This window comes from Somniosus microcephalus, chromosome 3 (genome assembly GCF_052327205.1).
Source record: "Somniosus microcephalus isolate GS21.2 chromosome 3, FLI_Smic_1.0, whole genome shotgun sequence".
NCBI classification, from domain to species: domain Eukaryota; kingdom Metazoa; phylum Chordata; class Chondrichthyes; order Squaliformes; family Somniosidae; genus Somniosus; species Somniosus microcephalus.
In genome coordinates this window covers 52,818,964-52,841,185 of record NC_140989.1, presented here as the reverse complement: position 1 = coordinate 52,841,185, position 22,222 = coordinate 52,818,964, and the positions used below count along the sequence as shown (strand labels likewise).

The following is a 22,222-nucleotide window of genomic DNA, read 5'->3' as shown; positions in this document are numbered from 1 at the left end:
TCCATGAACATTACCAACGCTAAGCTCAATTCTGGCCTCACCCGATATGCACACCATAGGGGTCACCGCATAGTGATCAAAAAGTGGGAATCCTGCTTAACTTTCCTATCACGAGCACAAACTCCTGAGGCTAACTGTAGCATTTTAATTGCTGCCCTGCCTGAAAGCAGCTAACTCAACCCAGACTGCAAATCGTATCTGTGACCATTTGGCTTAGTGGTACACCATGCGTTTCCTTTATGGAATAGACCATTGGTTGGAATGTTTTTAAATATTAGCAGAGAGCTGATACATCTGCCAACCCAATACTAATCTTAAAATTAAAGTGGGCTGTGAGTGGAATGCCACCCATGATTGTTTTTAATGGTCAGGAATTTCCTTGGACCTGATCGTGCTCTGCTGCTGTAACTTCACCGGAAGTGCGGTGAAAGCCTCGTTTACACGTGTAACCAGGGTTTCTGTTGCACAGCCGGTGAAGTTACGCTGGTGGAGTGGGAGCATCTCCAAGGAAATTCCTGGCCATTGTCACTGGGCAGCGTGACAAGTTTAACTTGGTTTTTATACATAGGAATATATAATAGAAATATAAAAATAAATACAGAATGTGTGACTTTAAGAGGAGGGCTGAATTAAGTCTGAGCACCCTGGTCCAATAATTCCCCGACGTCTAGCCTACTTCACTGAAGACTTCATTTGGTCATCAATCCCTGGTGGGTAATTTTAACCTTTGGCGATAGTGTAAAACAGGCAATAGCGGATCAGCCACTCGATTTTCCTTTTGATTGAAGTCAATGGAAAGGAAAATCAAGTGAGATGTAAAACGGGCAGCCTATCCATTCTGATATTGGTCGTTTTACACTATTTCCAGAAGGAGAAATTAACACCTGCCACCCCCACCCCACCCACAAGAAGATTGGCTCGTAATATATTAAAACTCTTGTTTACAAAACCTCACTTCCTGTAGTTATAGTTTGGTCGTACCTATGTATTAACTTTTTCCATCATAAATTCCTGTGCCAACATTTATAATGGAAACTGCCTATGTAAACTTGTCACGCCCTAACTACAGCCTTCTGCCAGTGGAGGCACTATAGTAGCTCAGTTTTACGTCTCCCAGTTCCTCATCCTGTGCTGCAGAGAAATTCTTGTGCTCTAACTAACTCTACTTCTCGCTTCCCAAAGTGTTGTACGTTTTGCGACTTAATTATAAATAATAATATAAAATCAGTATATATTATATAAAAATAAGGATAGAATGTATGACTTTAAAATGGGGATTGCATTAAATCTGCGTGCCCTGAACTAATGACCCTCACTCTCTAACCCCGCTTCACTTGAAGACTACATTTAGTTTTGATTCCCCATGTGCAATACCACATGAGACTGATTAGTGAAATATAAAATTCCAAGCAACTGGTTTTGATTATTTGGTTAATCAGTTCAAAAACAAGCTTGAAATTAGCCTGTCAGGTTTCTGTTCACCTGACGAAGGAGCAGCGCTCCGAAAGCTTGTGATTTCAAATAAAGCTGTTGGACTATAACCTGGTGTTGTGTGACTTCTTACATTTGTCCACCCCAGTCCAACTCCGGCATCTCCACACCAAGGTTTCTGTTGGTTTGAGCAAGGCCTTCATTCTAATGAAGTGAATGCAGCTAACCAGAGTTCAGAATTAAAAACTCTACACTCAACTTTAACATTCCTGCTGAGTGGAAATCAGATGACAACAATACTAAAGTTGCAGTATACATTTGGAGTCAGGGCTTGACCTGAATCTGAGAGAAGCAGAGAGTGAGATGCCCTCGAGGGGTATAGACTTACACAGCTTGGATTTAACACCGCATGCAATGCAACTCCAGTGTGGTGTCAAAGCAGGTTTAAAAAGGCGTCAGGTATCCCTGCTGCCTGTACTCTCAGTATTTCAATTTTAACCACCAGGAGAACCAAGCTCTATGCATACGAATCGGTAGCTGCTGCATAAATGAAGCATAAAAGTGCATAAAATTGTGCAACACACATGTAATTTTTTTTTTCTTAACAAACCCGAATGGATGCGCACTGACTAGAACTGGGCCCTAGGACTCGCTTCTGAAGCTGCCAGGTTGAATCTCAAGTTTCTTTAAGACAGTTATTATTTCAAGTGACTCCAAGCTAAAGTTCTGTGAACCAATAGGGCTACAAACTCAACACGCTGGACGATGGTATTTAACTATAACCGTTTGCTTCGTAATTTAACAAGAATGTCTTTCACTTAAGAATTTGCGGACTCCAACAAATTGAATAGGTTAACATATTTTCTACATAATGTTTTATTAATGAAGAACAAAACAGACACAAACATTGAGAACTCATTCAGTAAAGAATATGTAGATGCAGATCTTAAAAAGGTAGGTTGTTCTGTTTGTGAATCTAAAAGCTTAATTTTCTGCTTGAATATCAGGTTGTCTGGGCCAGCCATTTACCTCTTCTCTCCCCCACACCCCCCCCGCCCCTATTTTTTCCTGAAGGCACCAACTTGTCCTAGGTACAATTCTGTAATTACCACCCACCTCCCCAGTAAGTCACTTACTTCTAGTTGTCTTCGCGTATGAATGTAGACAACATCCCAACTGAGGAACGGAAAATGGGACCTTTATTGGTCTGCATGGCTCAGCACCATGTTGAACTAAGCAAAGAGAGTTCCCTCACCTACTTTTTATAAACAACCCAACTGACAGAAAGTTGGGTATCTTGCCATAACTTTGTGGTTTGTTTTTACTGGCATGTAATAAATAACTCAAAGATAGATGGTCAATGGCCAGCACTAGTTAACTGGTTTGAAGCTCCAATTAAAAATCAGGCGTAACTTCCAGATTCTATTGTTTTTTTTAATTAAGTGGTTGAGCTGTTATAAAGGAGTTCCACAGTGTAAAGGTGCTGAATTAACACCAGTCATTAATCCGGGTGCTCCAATGTTGATGTCATTCAACAGTGTAATATTTTGCCTTTCTCGCATTGTTGGGCTCAATATCCCCTCCAATCATTTAAATCAAAATACATTGAGTACCATGCACTGTGAAATTTGAGGCACAGGTTATACCTTCAAACAGGTTTTTATCATCTAAGAACTTGGGTTTGGGTGCAGCTCATACACTGGTTTGGGAGTGTGGCTCATAACCTAGATTGGGGATGCGGCCTACACACCACTTTTTAAAAGTAAGTATAATTGCAACAATTATACACAGACGGTCTGATAGCTGAATTGTTCCCTTGCTCCCACTTCCCTCATTTCCACATTATTAAAAAAAGCAACCATAACATTTTTACTTATGCTAGGAGTTAAAACAATTCTACAAGGAACCCAAATTACAACCGACTTTATAACAAGCAATTTGATGTAGTTCTAAAGGGAATTTTTTTTTGTAATGCAAATGTCTATTCATGATTTGCGGCTGAGTTGACTTTCAAGTCTGAGGGGCTGTCCTATATGTACCAACAGTCTTTTCAAACAGAGACCCAACATTACATACTTCTTCACCCTGCCATTTACTGCTGAAAATTTTCATTGTGTTTCTAAGTTACACGATCAAATAGCACATGCGTTCTGGAGCAACCTTGTCAGTTTGGACCTGAGCATATTGATGGTCAATCTTACTGTGAAACAGTACTTCCAGTGAATGAGTTGGTAACCTCACTGTATCGTATAAACTGAGTCAGTCAATAATTAAGGACTAGGCTGAGGTACTACTATAAATGCTAAGTACCGATTGTGAGGTCTACTTACCCCTAACACAGAGTGGGAGAAATGATACGTTTCAACTCAAACTTATCCAGAAATATATTAGCAGTATAACACAAATCAACAATAACTAGCGCCCTTAATATAACAAATGTCCCAATGGAAATAGCGAGAGAAATGGACACCAAGTCGTGGAGGAAGAAACTAGGAGGGATGAAGGAAAGATTGGTTGAAATGATGGGTTTTGAGGTTTAAGAGTAGAGAGAAGCAGTGAAGTGAAGGGGTTTAGTGAGGGCGTTCCAGAGAGTGGGGCCAAGGCAGCTGAAAGTTCTACAGCTAATGGTGGGATGAACAGAGTGGGGGTGGGGAAATACACAAATGGCGGGAGTCAGAGGACCAAACAACATGGGAAGGATGCCCTTACAAGGCTGGATTTGCAGTGGGGCTGAATTAGGGGCAGAGACAGACAGTGTTGTGGAGATGGAAATAAAGGGGGGAAAATTCGGTATCGCCCCATATGGGGCGCCATTACTGGCGGTGCGCAAAGATTAGCGCCTAGCGCTAATTATCGCCTCCGACAGCAAACTTGGCTTTTATCGCCCCTGGAGGTGATTGGAGCGCTAAATCAGGTGCTACACACCTCTCTTAAGGCGCAAAGGTCGAGGAGCGAGGCGCTACCTCAGAGGGCGGGCGAAGCTCATGTGATGTCAGTCAGCAATGGAACACAGACACAATGGCACCGGCCAGTTCTTAAAGGGGTGGGTTGATCTTGCTCTCCATCCACATCCTGCTCATTGCAGCCTTGAATCTCGGCCTGGAGAGACTTGTACATCAAATCTGCTGGAAAGAACAATGGAGAGACCCAGGGAAAGAGCTCACAGTGCAGCCCCCATAGTCTCTTCTAAATCGATACAAGGAAGGGCAAATCAAAATGAACCTGCAAAGTGCTGCTCAGTACCCAAAACTCCTTCACACAGCGTTGCATCTCTCCAGAAGTCTCTCTCTCTCTCTGAATGTGTGGTGCAAAAATGTCACCAACAAAAAAAGGCAGGAAGTGGTCGCCTTTAAATAGCGCTCTACCAGTCCCTTCCCGACTGCAAAACGCTCCCCTCAACCTGTCATTGCTAGCGGCAGGCGGTAAGGCAGGAGGCGCCACTCAATATCCGGTCCGGGGCGCTACCGGGGCGTTGCGCACTTGACTGATGTCACGATCTGCCGGCGCAGGAGATCGTGGCAGTAGTGTTTAGCGCCGCCGCAAAACGTCTAGTTAACTTTGCGAGAGGCGCAGATATCGCCGCGCCCGGGCGCTAGTTGCTTTGCGCCCCACTTGGCACCCTCTTAAGGCGCTAACAGGAGGCGCAACCAACTGAATTTTTCCCCCAAAGAGTTTTGCTGATCGATAGGATACAAGGTTTGAAGTTCAGTTCTGTACTGACTGGATTGGGAGGAGAATGGAGTCAGTGGCAAGGGAGCAAAATTTATGCTGGGAGTTGAAAATTATAGCTTTGATCTTTCTGATGTACAAATTGGAGGAAGTTGTGACTCTTCTATGACTTAACATTGGACAGGCAGGCTGACAGCACAGAGGCAGTTGTAGGGTTGAGGGAGGTGGTGGAGAAGAAGACCTTCTTGTTGTCAGGATATATATGGAAACGAATCCCATGCCTATGGATGATGACACCAAGGGGCATCATGTAGATGAAGAGGAGGAGAAGGGGCCAAGGTCAGATACCTGGGGGGACTCTAGAGGTGACAGTGTGGGGGTTGGAGTAGAAATCAATTTGGAACTACACTGGCTGTGTTTGGATAAGTAGGAGTGGATGGATGCAAAGACAGGAAAGTGCACCACTGTCATAGTCACAGAGATGTCATTTATGACTGGCAAGGGTAGTCAGTGCTGTGAGAAGAACAGAAGCCAGACCGGAGGGGTTTCATTAGTGAGTTTTGCAAGAGATGGACATGAAGCTGGGAGAAGACGGCATGTTCGAGGAAAGTGAGGTTAGAGATAGGGTGGTAGTAGGAAAGGTCAAATTGGTTGAAGGTGGGGTTTTTGAGGAGGGGAGTGATAATGGCAGTTTTGAAAGGGACAGGGACAATGCCTGAAGAAAGAGAGGCTTTAACAATGTTACAAGCATGGAGGCCAGGATGGGGATTTGGGTGGTCATAAATTGAGTGGTGAGGGGATTAAGGGGGCAAGATGTAGGTCTCATGGAGACAATGTGTGAGGAGCGGGGGAGGTTGGGTTGATGGGGGAAGAACTGTAGAGACATTGTTCAAGGCTAGAGTGGGTAGGAAACTGGAGGAGGTTAGGAACTGACCGGGGCGGGTGGGGGCCTGGGGGGCATCCTTAAGGGAGATAGTCTGCATGGATAAAGATGAAAAAATCCATGTGTTCTTCACACTTGGTTGTCACATAAATATCAGGACTGAAAACAATTAACTGCATCACTTTATAACGCAGGAACAAGCCATTTGGCCCATCTAGTGTGCTCTGCCACTTTGTCAGCAATGGCAGTTCTTTATCCTTTTAATTGCATTTCCTTGCCTTTTCTCCATATCCCTTAATAACTTACTTACTAAATAAGTATCCATTTCCCTTTTAAACACCACACTTGATTCTGCATTTATGGCCTTCTGCGATAGCGCAGTCTAGATTCTCACAGCCTTTGTATGAAGGAAATCTTCCTGCTTTCACCTCTGACTTAATTCTAATTTAAAGATTATGTCCTCTTGTTCTAGGTTCCCCTACTAGAGGAAAGAGTGTTTACGTTATTAAATCCCTTTACCACAAACGGATTAGCTCTTAAACACTTCGTATCTGAAGAATATAACCCAAGTTTACCTATTTCCCATAATGGCCAAGTGCCTTCCTCTCAGATATCATCCTGGTACATCACTGTTGGGACTCCCTCAAGGCCTGTATATTTTTCACAATGTAGAGTTCCTAAAATTGAGCACAGTATTCTAAACACAGTCTGACCAAATATCTGTATAATTCCAGTAGCCTTCCTAGGCTTCATATTTGTGATTAAACTCAGCATTGTACTAGACTTTTTATTGCTTTTTGCACCTGCAAATTAGCTTTTATGACATGGTATGCATCATTCCCCCTAAATCCCTTTGTTCATTACTCTGCAATCTGTTTAAATCAAAGGGTGAAGCTGCTTCTTGTGTCTAAATGATTTGTTCTAAAACTGCAATGTTTCCTTTTTTAGAATGATTAAGACTTTTTTTTTTAAATCGCTTACTTATCATAGCTGGTTGTCTGCACTCATCCCATCTTCAGTTATAAGGGCAGGCATCTCCTGACTTCCATTGTTAATATTATTCTGTGACCTACCCTATGAGAGATATACTTGCTGGATGTGGCAAGTTGGATCAAGACCATGCTTGCATAGCAAGTTTTCCCCTCCATTGTGTTGCTTGAAATCATGGCTTTCAAATGTATTGTGGTGGAATGGGATCAGGCGTTTACGTTTGCTGTGAAGGCACAAGGAAAAGAAAATGATTGTGAGGAAGTGTTCACCAACAAACGAGGAAGAAGGGAGAGAGAAAAAGACAGATACTAAGAAAGAGAGAGAGAGAGATTTTTCTGAGACTCATACACTCAATGCTTTGAAGTATAGGATGTTGGTTAGTGCACTGTCCAGTGTGGAACTGAGTCATACAAACCCAGGTAGTCCCAGGTTTGTGGCCTGTGCTAAGTTAGCCACTTTCAGCCAAGGCAGCTGTAAGGGCACTACGATTGCCCTCTGCACCTACGAGCTAGGGAGGGGAGAAATTTGCCAGGGTTCTCACTCTTGACCACTATCCTGTTGGAACATGCAAGTGCCGGGACATTAGGAGAGAACAGGAATTGCCTGCGATGCACCCAATAATTGATAAATTAATTTTGGTTCACATGAAGGAATGGCCACCTAGGCGAGTTACTTGGGAAATAGTGTCGCCTAGAGACCAGCACTACAGCATCAGCCAAGATCAGCTAGCACAGCACAGGCCTGGGATCCTCCCAGTCTGTACTCTTAATACTACACCGGTCACTGCCTTTACTCACCAGGCAATTGGGGGAAGGTGAGGTTAACACCATTAAATTAAACTATTTAAGTTTCAAGTTGAATGCCATCCCTCGTGGGTCGATTGTTAGAACATTGTTCTTGCTTTGATGCAGTTAAAACATTAAAAAGAACACCCAAAGCCAGGTAAACATTACAATTTGTACTTATCAGTTTTTATCCTTTACAATGTTAAGACAATGACTTACTATAGCAGTAGGAGGCACTCCCACCAATATGAAATAACTGTGCTATGACTCTCATCAGTGAGACACCAAGATGCACATTTGCCCTGGAGCCGCATTATAGGAACTCTCTAGTGTTTAAGGTAACATGCAGTATACTGTTAACACTTTTCAAAAATAAAGTTGAAAGAAATTCTTTTTTTAAATGATGTTTGTTTCATTGCCTCACATTCTGTTGGTTAAACAGTGATATTGTGGCAGGATGCACAAATTACTGTGGAACAAAATAAGGAAAAAACCTTGCAAATGATTTGTGAGTGAAATGATCTAAAATGAAATTGTTGATTATGCGCATTTGGATAAAGTGGAAAAGTAAACATATAATTACTCTGCAACATGCTGATTCTTTCTTTTATTTTTTAAACAGCTTTTTCCCTGACATTGATTTCCGATGTTTAAGGTTACATGAGCGTGTTAGAATATTTAAATATTTGGCACTGGTGAACAATACATTTCAACCTCATACCGAGAAAAGAAAATTGTTGAGAAATAGTGCTTCCACAAGACATAATTCAGTGTACTGGGTGTTAATAATCACTGGTTATTTATCACCAACCTCACTCATCTGCAAAATGCTGCATTTTTGTGGGTAGCAGTGCACTTAGTATTGTACGCTAACATTTGAACACTTAGATTGCCTTTAGAATACAACTGCAGTATTGGTGTGAGGAGGTATCACTTTGCAGCAACACTAAAAAGTTACTGTGTAATTCCAGAGTCTTGGTCAGACCCGACTCTGGAACGAGACCTCTTGGACGAGGAAATCTCACTCCGCTTTGCGCTTCAGGTAGGGATTGGACTCTGGATTTACACAATAACTTTAGAGTTGGTTCAAAGTGAAACCAATTCACAATATTTTCATTTAAATGCTGTCTAAGATTAAATTAATAAACGTTTCATTGTCGTATCAATACAACGAGGCCGTATATTTGTTTTGCTGAAGGGGGGGAGGGGCAGAGAAAAAACAATCATTGTAATGATATTTAAGTAATTAACTAACTAGCTTACACGGATGCATTAAACTAGTAAAATGGTATGGATCTTGCTTAAATAGCATTCAGCGTCTTGCACAGAAAACTACATCCGTCTTAGAATGAAAATGAAACAGCCCAATAAGCCCACCTGTTGCACATACCATATCCAAACTACCCTATTATAGTCTCGAACCCATCCATTTAATCTCCTGAGAGAAAGTTTTGCATTAAAATCTCTATTCTCCAAAAGTATCAACCAAAATCCAGAATATTGATCCATCCTCAAGTCTTCACTATTCAACCCTAGCCTTCCGTCCTACATGGAAAATATTCCCCCAACCTTACCTGGTGGCAAAGGACCATTGTGCCAAGGGCTCCTTGGATGATGAGGGAGATGGAGAAGATGATGAAACAAAAAAAGAGGGTGCATGATGAATGTCAGGTGAATTCTTCAAGGGAGAACCAGACCAAATACAATTAAGTTGAGGGGAAGTGAAGATGAAAATAAGATTGGCAAAGAGAGAATATGAGAGCAGAATGGCGGTTAACATAAAAGGGAACACAAAAATCTTCTACCAACATGTAAACAGTAAGCAGGTAGTAAGAGGTGGGGTGGGGCCTATTAGGGACAAGTAAAGTGATATATGCTTAGAGGCACAGGGCAAGGCTAGAATACTCAATAAGTACTTTGTATCGGTGTTTACTAAGGAGGAGGATGCTGACAAAATATAAGAAGTGGAAAAAGTAGAAGCAATGGAAGGGGTGAAAATTGATAGACAGGATGTACTAGAAAGGCTGGGTATGCTTAGAGTGGATAAGTCGCCTGGTCCAGATGGCTTGCATCCCAGGTTGTTAAGGGAATTGGGGGAGGAGATAGCAGAAGGGCTTACCATAATTTTCCAATCTACCCTAGATGCGGGGGAGGTGCCCGAGGATTGGAAAGTGGCAAATGTGACACCATTGTTCAAGAAAGGGTGAAAGGACAATCCTAGTAACTACAGGCCGGTCAGTTTAACATCAGTGGTGGCTAAAGTTTTAGAAACAATAATCAAGGAAAAAATTAACGGGCACTTGGAGAGGTTTAAGCTAATTAAGGAGAGCCAACACGGATTTGTAAAAGGCAGATCGTGTTTGACTAATCTAATTGAATTTTTTGATGAAGTAACAGAGAGGATTGATGAAGGGAATGCAATGGATGTTGTCTACATGGATTTTCGGAAGGCGTTTGACAAAGTACCACATAGAAGGCTGGTTAACAAAATTGAGGCTCATGGAATAGGTGGGCCAGCAGCAGCTTTGATAAGGAATTGGCTTAAGGACAGAAAACAGCGAGTTGTGGTAAATGGCTGTTTTTCAGACTGGAGGATGGTAGACAGTGGTGTTACCCAAGGGTCAGTGCTGGGGCCATTGCTTTTTTTGATGTATATAAATTACCTGGATATTGGAATACAGAGTAGAATTTCTAAATTTGCCGATGACACCAAGCTTGAGGGTGTGACAAACAGTGACGATGCAATCGATTGCAACAGGACATAGAAAGGCTAGCAGAATGGGCAGACAAGTGGCAGATGGAATTTAATACAGAGAAGTGTGAGGTGATGCATTTTGGCAGAAGGAACAGGGAGAGGCAATATACACTTAATGGCACAGTTTTAAAGAGTGTGCAGGGACAGAGAGACCTGGGAGTTAATGTGCATAGGTCCCTGAAGGTGGCGGGACATATTGAGAGAGTGGTTAGCAAAGCATATGGGATCTTGGGCTTCATAAATAGAGGTATTGAGTACAAAAGTAGAGAAGTTATGCTGAATCTTTATAAAGCACTGGTTAGGCCACAACGCAAGTATTGCGTCCAGTTCTGGTCACCACACTTTAGAAAGGATGTGAAGGCACTTGAAAGGGAGCAGAGGAGATTTACCAGAATGGTTCCAGGGATGGGGGATCTTAGCTACAAGGACAGGTTGGAGAAGCTGGATTTGTTTTCATTAGAGCAAAGGAGGTTGCGGGGTGGTTTGATAGATGTGTACAAGATTATGACGGGTTTGGATAGGCTAGATGGGGAAAGGCTGTTCCCACTAGTTGATGGTACAAGGACTAGGGGACACTGATTTAAGGTTTTAGGCAAGAGATACAGGGGGGCTATGAGGAAAAAAAAAATTTACGCAGCGAGTGGCAAGGGCCTGGAACTCGCTGCCGACGGAAGTGGTGGAAGCGGAGACACCCAATGTTTTCAAGGGGAGACTGGATAGGCACTTGAGGGAAATAAACTTGCAGGGCTACGGGGATAGAGCGGGGGAATGGGACTGACTGGATTGCTCTACTGAGAGCCGGCACGGACTTGATGGGCCGAATGGCCTCCTTCTGTGCCGTTATGACTCATTACCTGACTCATTACCTCTGCCTATAACCCAAATTTCCATTCCCAACCAAAAATCTACCCAGCTTCTTTTTAAACAAAATAACAACAGAAAACGCTGGAAAAACTCAGCAGGCCAGGCAGCATCCGTGGAGAGAGAAACGGCGTTAACGTTTCAGGTCGAAGACCCTTCGTCAGAACTGGAAAAAAAGCAGGAAGAGGGATAGATTTTAAAGCAAGTGGGGGCTGGGAAAAGGGGGAGGGGATGAAAGAACAAAAGGGAAGGTCAGAGATAGGATAGAAAGCAGGAGAGATTAAGAGACATTGAGAGATATTCAAGGAACAAAGGATGCTTTTTAAACAAGTTGATGGTCTTAGCCTCAACTGCTTCCCTGGGAGCTCATTACTCTGAGAAACGTTTCCTCTCACCTCCAGTCTCATTTAACTCATTCTGACTTTAAGTAAAGCTCATGTCAATACAATGCCATCTGGCTAACTATATAAACTACATTTTAAAAATCCATTTCAGTGTTCTGTTTTGACAACAATGAACCTAAATGACCGATCCAGTGTGTACAGAACTGTGTTGCACCTGTACCTGAGTAGCTCAACAGCAATCTGATTATATATTGATTTAAATCTCCAACCAATTAACCAATTCTGTAGAACATCCAGGTGGAATTAGAAGACAATAATCAAAAGCAAACAATGTAGTTTATAGCTAACACCTCCCTCCAAAACTCAGACTGAGATAGTGGCCTTGAAATCACTCTCTAGTGTCTATTCATTTAAAGACATAGAAATTTGTTATGTGGTAAGGAGCTTTATTCTATCACTGGTAAGTTTTTTTGTGCCAGTCACGGTTCTTAGTACAAATATCAATATTCAGTGCGTTGTTATTCCGTGTTGCCATTCACGCAAGCAGATCGATGATTGTGACGTTACTGCAGGTCTATTGAGGAATAATCCACAGTAGATTATCTGGAAATCCTGCACTCTATCTATTTTAATCGGCACTGCTTTAAGTGATACTAATCTGACTGATACTAGACCAGACAGATCATTTCATCGGAGAAACTGTGTGGACTGGATTGCTTTTGAAAAGAAATCTCTGATTAAATTAATGAGGCAGTAAAGTTCCTTAAAATGATATTTCCACAGTTTAATTTTCACTACAAAGAAAAGATCTGAAATGAATAAAAATTAAAAAATTTAAATGGGTTTTGAATACTAAATCTGTTATATGACAGGTATAAAGCCTGTAAAAGGAGATTAAAGATATTACTCTTTATCTCTGTCAAGCATTTATCTCCCAGATTACTAACTCTATTGTCTTAAAGCTATCACAGATATTAAAACTTGTTTAACTGATTAAAACATTGTAATCAGCTATTTTTTTTCTTGTGTATACACAAAAAAATGTTTAATCATTGGTACAGGAAGTGGATCAAAGTAATGTTCCTTTACTCAAGGCTTTGGGTTACCTGGGATTAGAATCTTTGTTTTACAGCAGTTATTGTTCCATTTCTCGGCAGAATTTCACGCTTTTTCCCCCTCCAATTTTCTCGTCCTCTTCTCAGGACACTGCCAGATGTGGAGTGCAGAGCTGAGCATTGCCCAAGTGGTCATTCTTCCTATGAATGTCCAGCTAGTGACCATCAGCAAGCTGTTCACTAATTGGGGCACTACAGCCAAGCCAGATCCTATCTTTACCCAACACCATCGGCACTTTCCAGCAGGCATCATCGCACAGCAACAATTGCCTAATTCTTTTCCCCTCTCCAGGGGTGCCAGGTCCAATTGCTGACTGTACTGCCTGAGATAGGCCAACTCTGCACAGACCAGGGGTCAAACCTGGCACATTACTGGTCTGGATGCACTTATCAACTAATGCAGCCAGGAGCACACCCTCACTGAGCTTTCTTCTTGGCTCTGCACTAAAAATCACCCCCCCTCCCCTAAACCACCTCAATGTGGTTGAAAGTCAATGGCCCGGAATTTGTGGCTGTAATGACGGCAAAATTTTCAGTGCTCGCTGTTATTACTATGTAAAACTGACAGCAACTTTGAGTGTTTATCTGCACACGCACAGTTAAACGTGGTAATCCGGAAGTTTCTGTCAGTGATGTCCTGCTCCTCCACAGGGTGCGCTGTTGCAGTCTTTGCAGATGCAATCAACACAGAATCAGTGATTGGACGTGAACTTCAACTTTTTATGCACTATTCTCACTGTAAAAACATTGAAAATGTTAAGCCTTGTTGAATGAGGTGTAACTAAGTTTTTAACAGCATACTAAGTCATAATTACTGCTGAACCAACTCTCTGTCCCTGAAAAACTAATTTAAGTGTGGAGTGTCATTCCCTCCATTCCATGGTAAAAATTCCATGATTTTTAAAATAATAAAAATGAATGTTTATTTTTTTTTTAAGTTAGTCTATGATATTTCAGCTTCTACCTTAATCTCATGTGTATGTCCCAATCTTTATTTTGCTTTCTTTAAAGTGATTAAAAAGTGAATTATAATCCGTGCTTTACACTTCCTGGTTTGTTGTCTATGAAAATTCTTCAAACTAATTGGCCACTCAGCCTGCTTGATGACATCACTGTTGCTGGACACCACAGATCCCCTATAGATGGCGCCAGATTGAAAGTCACATCAGAATAAGGGAAATTGACGCTCTGGAGCCCGCTAAATCTTTGTGGGCAGCTTTCTTCGAGGTCAGTGGCGAGCGCCGTCCCTTCACCGCTGACTCAAAATCCAGGCCATTGCTCCAACCCACATCTACACAGTTTTGATCCAATTTACCCTGAAGCAAATATGTCTCTTATTGGTTAGATCATGGAACAGGATTGAGACTACAAGTGTTTTTGGGTAGTGTTTACCTGCCTTTATAACTGAAGGCGAGATGAGTAGAGACAACCAGCTATGATGGAGGAATAAAAAATTGTCCAATAATTTTTTTTTTTTTTAAATACTGCATTTCCAACCTAAATTATTTAGACTTCAACGCTACAAATAGAACTGCTTTCCTAATGAAATTAAACAGTTAGCATAAAACAACATGTTCTTATCATTTTCTTCTCTTCAACATTTAAATAATGATTCGCATTGTACAATTTATTGTAATTCCAGAAGAATATGATGAAACACATCATATTGCCCTTTTCACTTCCTGTTAAAGGAGAAAGATAAGTACCATTGACGGTACTTTCCGTTTCCCCCTTGAGTAATAGAAGTAACTACCACTAGTTAGGAAAGCAAAAAGTACATTTGCTCCCAGTTACTCCCTTTTGGTTGATCTCAACTTCATTTTTCCACCACATCCCTTAATATCCTTTTCCCAGAAATGCCTCTATTTGCTTCAGTGATTTTCCTTGTTATTGTTTCCATATGTTTATAGAATTCTACTTTAAATGTTACTGTAGTCTCAATATGATTGAAAGAAGTGTCCTGTATAAATCTCAAATGGTGTACCACTATGTGCTCAGTTTTATGGAATTTACAAGTTAAAAATACATATAAATTACTATCAAATTGTTTCCAATAAAGGAAAGGAAATAAAGAGCATCTTACCGGCTTGAAACAGAAGAAGCCCGGAATAGTCCATGCTTCTTGTTTCTTTCAATGATGTCACAAACATCTGTAAAGATTTGTTTAGTCAAGGATAAAAACAAAGTTATAGTTATCAGATATATAAATCTTTTTAAAATGGAAAACTTTTGGAGTTTACTATAACTAGGCGCATTGTGCGCCAGCACCTTGCCCCCTTACTGACGCCTCCCTGCCTAGCTATACTTTCCACCAACTGTCCCACCCAAACTGCTGTGATGGCGATGTGGTCCTTATCACCAAATCACACCTTGGTCCCTTCCCCTTTACTCCTCTGATACCTTCTTTTTTGAGCGCCTCACCTTATTCCATCCTCCTTGCCTCTCCTTTAAAATTCTCATTGTCCAGCAACCCCACCCCCCCACCCTCACCTAAGCTTCTCAGCAAGATATCTTAGCTCCTATTTCCCTTCTGCACTGAATGAAATCACCAAGGATGAGAAGTCAATCTCCATCTCACCTTGTCCCCTTTCCTCTGAATTCACTGGTTTTCTGTAATCCTAAACCTCTCCCTCTATACAAACTCTCCTACTATTCATGGCCGCCCCTTTTGCGATACCATGCCTTATAGTCTCTGCTCCCATGGTCGCAATCGTAGAAAAGGCCATACCTGATCACGTCCTTGGATCCCTCTCCACCCACATCCCCTACCGCCTTCCAACCCCACTTCATTCTGTACTACCCCTGGAAAAAACTCCCCCCCAAGTCACTTACAACTGCACTTTCAAGCTGCCAACTTTGACCCTCCATTTGCCACAATACTTTTGTAGTTGAATCAGTTTCTCTCCTCCACCTTTGATGCCCATGTCCACAATAAAACCTTTACTTGCTCCAATTTTGGTCATTCACCCGGTATAGCCCCCATCTTTGTTTCCTCAAGTCCAAGGGGCTCAGGTTGTATTTGGCGCACAACTGATTCAGCCATCCATCACTAGATCTGGCTGGACCATGTCAAGTGTTATTGGGCCTTACTCACCTCTGCCAAAACTGCTCACTACTCTGGAATAATCCACTGAGAACAAAGAGACTTCTTTTCCTTAAATCCCTCTCCCTGACCCCTCCACCATCACCTCCAAGAGGAACTCATGGACTTCTTTATCAGTAAGATCAAGACCATTCGTTCAGTTGCCTCCTTAGCATCCCCCCTTTTCCTTACCCAAGCCAAACCTTGCCCCACCCATCCCCCTCCTTCCCCCTCTTCTCCTATCTCTCCTCTTGCCCTCTCCAAGCTTAACTTATCCATGAGACTCACCTCCTGCTTTCTTGCCTCATTCCTACTTAACAGTCGACCACCCAAGTTCCCTTCCCGACCCCATGTCAGCTGACACTAAATGGTTTCCTCTCCTCTGGTTTCCCTCCCTTTCAAAACCTCAATAAACAACCCCCCCCCCGAAAAAAAAATTCATCCTGGCTCCAGTGTCCTTGGAAATGACCACCGCATCTCAAACCCCCCTTTCCTCTCCAAAGTCCTTTTGCCCACTTGTGCCCATCTTTAGGCAGGCTAGCAACAGATCATTTGTATAGGAACAGCTTCCAATTAACATGAAGCTGCAAACTGCACATGAAGATCTACATTAATTAGATTCTGACCAACTACGTCTGACATGTTAGATACAAGACACAGTTAAAGAGTTGTGGTAATTTTCTTACCATACCTCGTTAAGAAAGACATGTCAAAGTGGTGTACAAACAGTAAACATTAAGCAGAAGAAGGAAAGGGAGAAAGAGTGATGGGGGAGAAAATACAGTCAAAGATAATGTTTTAAGGGTGTTTTGAAGGCAAGTTGGGGGGTGACAAGGCAAAGGCATGGGGAAAAGTTCCATATGGTGAGCAAATAGCAGCCAAAAGATTTGCGACTGATGGTAAGGCAGGGAACAAAGGGTAGACCAGTGTCAGTGAGTGCAGGCTAAGTGGAGGGTTGGAGTAGATTGCAGAGGTAGGATGACAGGATCTGAGGCAAGAATGAGGATCTTAACGTTAATTCACTCGAGCACATGGAGCCAGGTATGAGTGGGTTGTGGTCTTGGTGAAAGTGAGCTACGACATTCTGGATTAGTTGTAGTTTCTGGAGGGTGGAGACTGACAAGGACAGAATTGGAGAGATCAAAGCTCAAGGTAAAAAAGCTTGGATAAGCTTTCCAGCAGCAGAGGGGGAGAAGTAGGGACAGAGGCGGGAAATGTTATGGAGGTGACAGATTAGTTGTGGTGGGGAGGAAGCTAAACTTGGGGTCAGGCAGCATACCAAAGTTCTGCACCTCTGCGTTTAGCCCGAGGTGGAAGTCAGGGAAGTTTATGGGGTCGAGATCGGTGAAGTGAAGGTATTTGCAGGAGCTGCAGGGAATGGCTTAAATTATGCCAACATTTAGCCAGATGAAATTTCAACTCATCTTAGTGTCAGATAAGTACTTGGGAGTGGCAACAGTCTTCGGTTTGGTAACGAAGTGGAGAGGTAGAACTGAGTGCTTATTTTAGCTTTAAAAGAAGTGGAAATATCCAAGTTTCTCCCATTATCTACGGATAGTAATGATTCTTGTTGAGATATGGTTCCATTGGCAGCCCTCATATACTTTGTCCAAGGGGCCATTTTCCATGTGCAAGGCTAGACGGTGGGCATTATAAGGCCTTTTTTCTGTTGGGGAAAGAAGGGAACATATAATAGCAAAGGCCAATTCCCTCCATTCATGTGCTTTCCCTGGCTGCTTTTTCCCCTCTCTAGCCCAGACCAATTGCAACACTCCTACCATCACCCTGACTGAGAAAAACTAACTCACACAAATGAGAATCAAACTTGAGAGACTCCTGGCTTGTAGCAAGAATCTTACTTAATGTTAAAAGCCGGTTATCAGATTTGAAACCAAATATCACCTTCTCAATCCATAAACCATCTCTTTAGCACGAGGAGATAGTGCTGTAACCGCATGTGTATTTCCACAGAAGGTAGTCCAAAACTGTCTTATTATTTCCTTATAAATGCTCTTGGGCACTTGCCAGTATTTCCTCAGAGGTGTTGCTAAGGATCAAGCAGTGCTTTACATTGAGAAAGTGTGAGGCAACCTATTGAATTAACAAACAGGAGCATCCTTGGAGGAGACGTTTTAATGAACTAAAAAAAATTGAATTATAGATGCAGCCAAACCTCTCGGCACATTTATGGAGTTAGATTGCACATATAAGAGGCTCCTTGTAAACAGTGCATTATTTTTTTTTATTTTGACCACTCGTACACTACATATTTAATCCGTCTCATTGCTTAAACTGACAAAATGCATAACGATTAGCCCTACAGTGCATTAACAAGGTGGAAAGAGCTGAGGAAATTATAATGGACAGAGATTCTGCAGCAGCAGCCAAGGTTTTTCTTTTTTAAGAGTCCCCTCAGGCTTTTTAGTGTTGAACTGGTTAGGATATAAAATCAATGGGGCAGGGATCAACAATAATTTTACATAACCTAAATAGAGAAAACTGGTATAGTTATTATCTATAATTAATTATTAATCCTTTAGCTTTTCAATCTTTTTTCTTCCAAAGTGATGAGTGGCAATGGCTACTGGGTCAAAGGATTGGCAGAAAGTCACAGATTCTATTCCTGGTCTTGCTGCGTTGGCTGATTTCGGCTGGGATGCTGCATTGGCCTCATCAATCTTGGCTGGGAGGGCTTCTGCACTTGATCACTACCCAGTGACCCTGTTGGAAGAAGTGGATGATGGATGTTGGGTGAGAACAGCACCAGGCCCTGGCTGTGATGTCACCCTCAAGAGTATAGACTCGCACAAGAAAAATAGGCACTTGGGAGAGATACTGGAGCTGCTGGCATCTGTGGAACTGTAGTCTACCTCCAAACCTCCAACCAAGAGTAGGTGCCTCCAACACAGGAGAGCAGAGAACTGGGGGGGGGGGGAGAGGGGGAGAAAAAAAAGGAAAACACAACACATATTGAAAGAAAGAACTTGGAATTATTATAGTGCCTTAAAATGCCCTCAAGATGTCACAAAGCATTTCGCAACCAACAAATTACTTAGAGCGCAGTCACTGTTGTTTTGTACAGCCAATTTGTGCACAGCAAAATCTCACACAAAGCAAATGAAGGGATGAGCAGGTAATGTTTTTGAATTTGGTTGAGGGACAGGGCACCAGAAAACCCTCACTGAAATTGAATAGAGCCAAGGGATCTTTTATAGCTGCCTGAACATGCCGACCGGGCCTCGGTTTAACATCTCTTCCAAAAGACAGCACCTCCAATATTGCAGTACTCCCTCAGTATTGCACTGAAGCGTAAGCCTAGATTATGTGATCAAGTGGGGCTTGAACCCTCAACCTTCTAATTCAGAGGTGAGAGTGCCACTAACTGAGCAAAGCTGACATTATATGCATAAGATGTACATTCCAGCTCAATGACTGCAGGGGCAGGAAATACTGCCGCTCTTAAAAGGGCTGTGCATTGTAGGAAAGCACATTGCAGTGCAGAATGAGGGAAAAGTGTTCATAGTTGTTCAGCTCGCCTAAGGAATCCCTCCATGCTCGAATGCAGCTGCGGAGCTGCTGCTACACAAAGTAGGTAAAAGGAGGGTCACCCTTTCCACAGCAGATCAGTGAGTGGAGGTGGCATTAAGAGTCAATGTCCAACATGCAGAGGGTCTGGGAGCATATGAAAACTGCCAGAGTAGAACAACCCAGTCCTGCTGCCTCTCTCTGATCAGCTCATATTCGTTCAAGGGTTCAGTCACTCTGTCCCTAGTGGCAGATTCTAGTAACTTCCCAACAGACGTTAGACCGACAGGAATGTAGTTACCTGATTTCTCTCTCCCATCCTTCTTAAATAATGGAGTGACATTTGCAATTTTCCAATCCAAAGGCACAATTCCCAAAACAAGAGCACGTTTGGAAGATTATGACTAATGCATCTGCAATTTCCTCACCTACTTCTTTTAATACTCTGGGGTGGAAACCATCAGGTCCAGGAGATTTGGCTATCTTAATTCTCATTTTTTCCATTACCATTTTTAAAAAACTTACATTAAATCCAAGTTTTTCCCCATTGATTTATTTTTGGGTATTTGGGTATTTTGTCCTCTTCCTCTACTGTGAAGACAGATGTATTCATTTAACAAGTCCTTATTGTCAATTACAGAATCACCTGTGTCTGTCTTTAATGAGCCCACATTTCCCTTAGCCACTTTCGTTCTCTTAGTATATTTATAAAAACTTTTAGTGGCAACCTTGATACCCTTGCAAGTTTTTCTGGTATCCCCTTTTTTGCAGCTCTTAATAATTTATTTGTATCCCCTTGCTTCGTTTTCTAGCACTCCCAGTCTGCTGGATTTCCACTTTGCTGAAGCCTTTTTTTAAGCTCTATACTGCATGTTACCTCATTTGTTGACCATGGTTGCCTAACTAGACAAGTGGAGCTTTTGCCTTTTAGGGGTATGTACTCGTCTTGTACTACACTAAATACTTCTTTGAATACCTCTCACTCTGTCTGAATCTGGCAGGGCTGTATTATAATGCATTCCCCGATCAATACAGGGGTCTGCAGTGCTGCTACAAGATGCATTTCATATGCTCAAAAAGCATCATGGTGAATGCATGCAATTTGTATCTTCACTCAGCTGGTATTCATGGCTATCATAATGGTGTCACGAGCCAGGGGCTGCAGAGGATATCTTTAGTCTCCTAGTAGCTACCCTTCCAGTCTGCCACCTCCTTAAAATAGGCTAGGCCCAGACAATTGTCTTAAAATGAATGCTGCTGCCTAGGAAGCAGGCATTGCCCTGCATGATCCTGTGGTGTTGGTCGTGATTATCTGTGCATTGAAGGAATAGAAGTCCTTGCAGCTCATGAATGCCATGCCAACAACATTCCTTGTAACAAATATGACTTGCCAATATACGGTATGCTATGATGCATGTTAAGTGAGTGAATGGTAGATTGCCTGAGTGTGTGAAAGGTTGCGGGTGAGGAAGAATAAGCAATAACGATGGCCACTAGCCTGGAGGTTGATGATCCCTCCAACATGACCTTCTCCAATTCACTCCATTGATGCTGGACCCACTGTTTCAGGGGTCAATGTACCATGTACAATTTGAATTTTCATGGCTTATTAACTTATTTAAGTTCCCTAAGAGAGGTGATTAAACACCGGTAACACTTTCAAGAAGTCTCAATTGTGAACTTCTTCCAGAATGAATCAGTTATCATTAAAGGACGGGAGTGATCAATGCAGAAATGAAAAAACAGTATCATCTTCACAGTCACACAGCAAACACATTCACTAGGTAGCTGCAGTATTTGGATAAGAGTCAATACATCTAATCAAGAACTTCGGTATCCCCACCTTGGCAGGAGGGGGAAGAAAATATTTTAAAAAAACACAATTTCCTTTTTTCTGTGAATGGCATTTAATCGTCAAAGTAACAAGAATCTGCCCATCAGAGCTGTTTTGATTGTTGGATGTGGTAGGGGAGTTGACCTTTAGAATACTTCCTAGTTGTAACTACTTGTAAAGAAAAATTATACTACAGTCACAGACATTCAGCTTCTCCTATCTGAAATAGGAATGCCTTTAAGATGGGCCCAAAGTGTTATTTTCAGCAAAAAAACAAATATCTTCTTTTAATTCAGCCTTTACTTGCTGCCATTTGAAAGGCACTTGCTGTTTGCTGATTTGATTTGCTCTTATTTCAATTCACCTTTCCACCAAGCAGTGAAAAAAGTGTATCATTTTGAAAAAAAATTATACACGTAATAATTAAAAGTTGGAAACCTTTATTTTGACCCATTAATAGAATTAAATAGACATGGTTTTGCACTGCTACTCAGTATCCAAAGCTTAGCTCACCCTAAATACTTTTCATTTATACCTAGAAATCTAAAGAGTTTGCATATTAAGGGAATCAAGGGATATGGGGATAGTGTGGGAAGGTGGAGTTGAGGTACAAGATCAACCATGATCTTATTGAATGATGGATCAAATGGCCTACTCCTGCTCCTGTTTCTTGTGTTCTTATGCTTTTTTTCCCCCATTTAGTTGAGTCCCTTGACATTTAAGAATATAATTCTGAGTTTGGCTATATTGGAGAGATAGTTGTGTTGTATGTATGTGAGCCACAGATTTGCCATCCACATTTTGGGTCTCAAGTTGCCCGACTGCTCCCTTGTATTCACATATCCCATTGGGTGTTGCTCCCCGATCCCTTGCAGTACTCCCATGCATGCATCACCATGTCCCTGTCGTTAAGTGGATAATCATTTGACAATAGCAACTTGTATTAAG

The 22,222-nt window shown here is 42.0% G+C and overlaps 1 protein-coding gene across 3 annotated transcripts in view; it reads right to left on the bottom strand.

The window, feature by feature from the left end:
• Positions 1–22,222, bottom strand: part of camkmt (calmodulin-lysine N-methyltransferase) — a 395,008-nt gene that overhangs the window by 33,733 nt on the left and 339,053 nt on the right. For all 3 annotated transcript variants that reach the window (XR_015076309.1, XM_085980449.1, XM_085980452.1), the window contains exon 7: positions 14,917–14,983. Coding sequence is in view for 2 of the 3 variants with exons in the window: in XM_085980449.1 (XP_085836575.1) it covers positions 14,917–14,983 (67 nt within the window). In the remaining variant the exon portion in view is untranslated. The remainder of the gene's footprint in view (positions 1–14,916; positions 14,984–22,222) is intronic.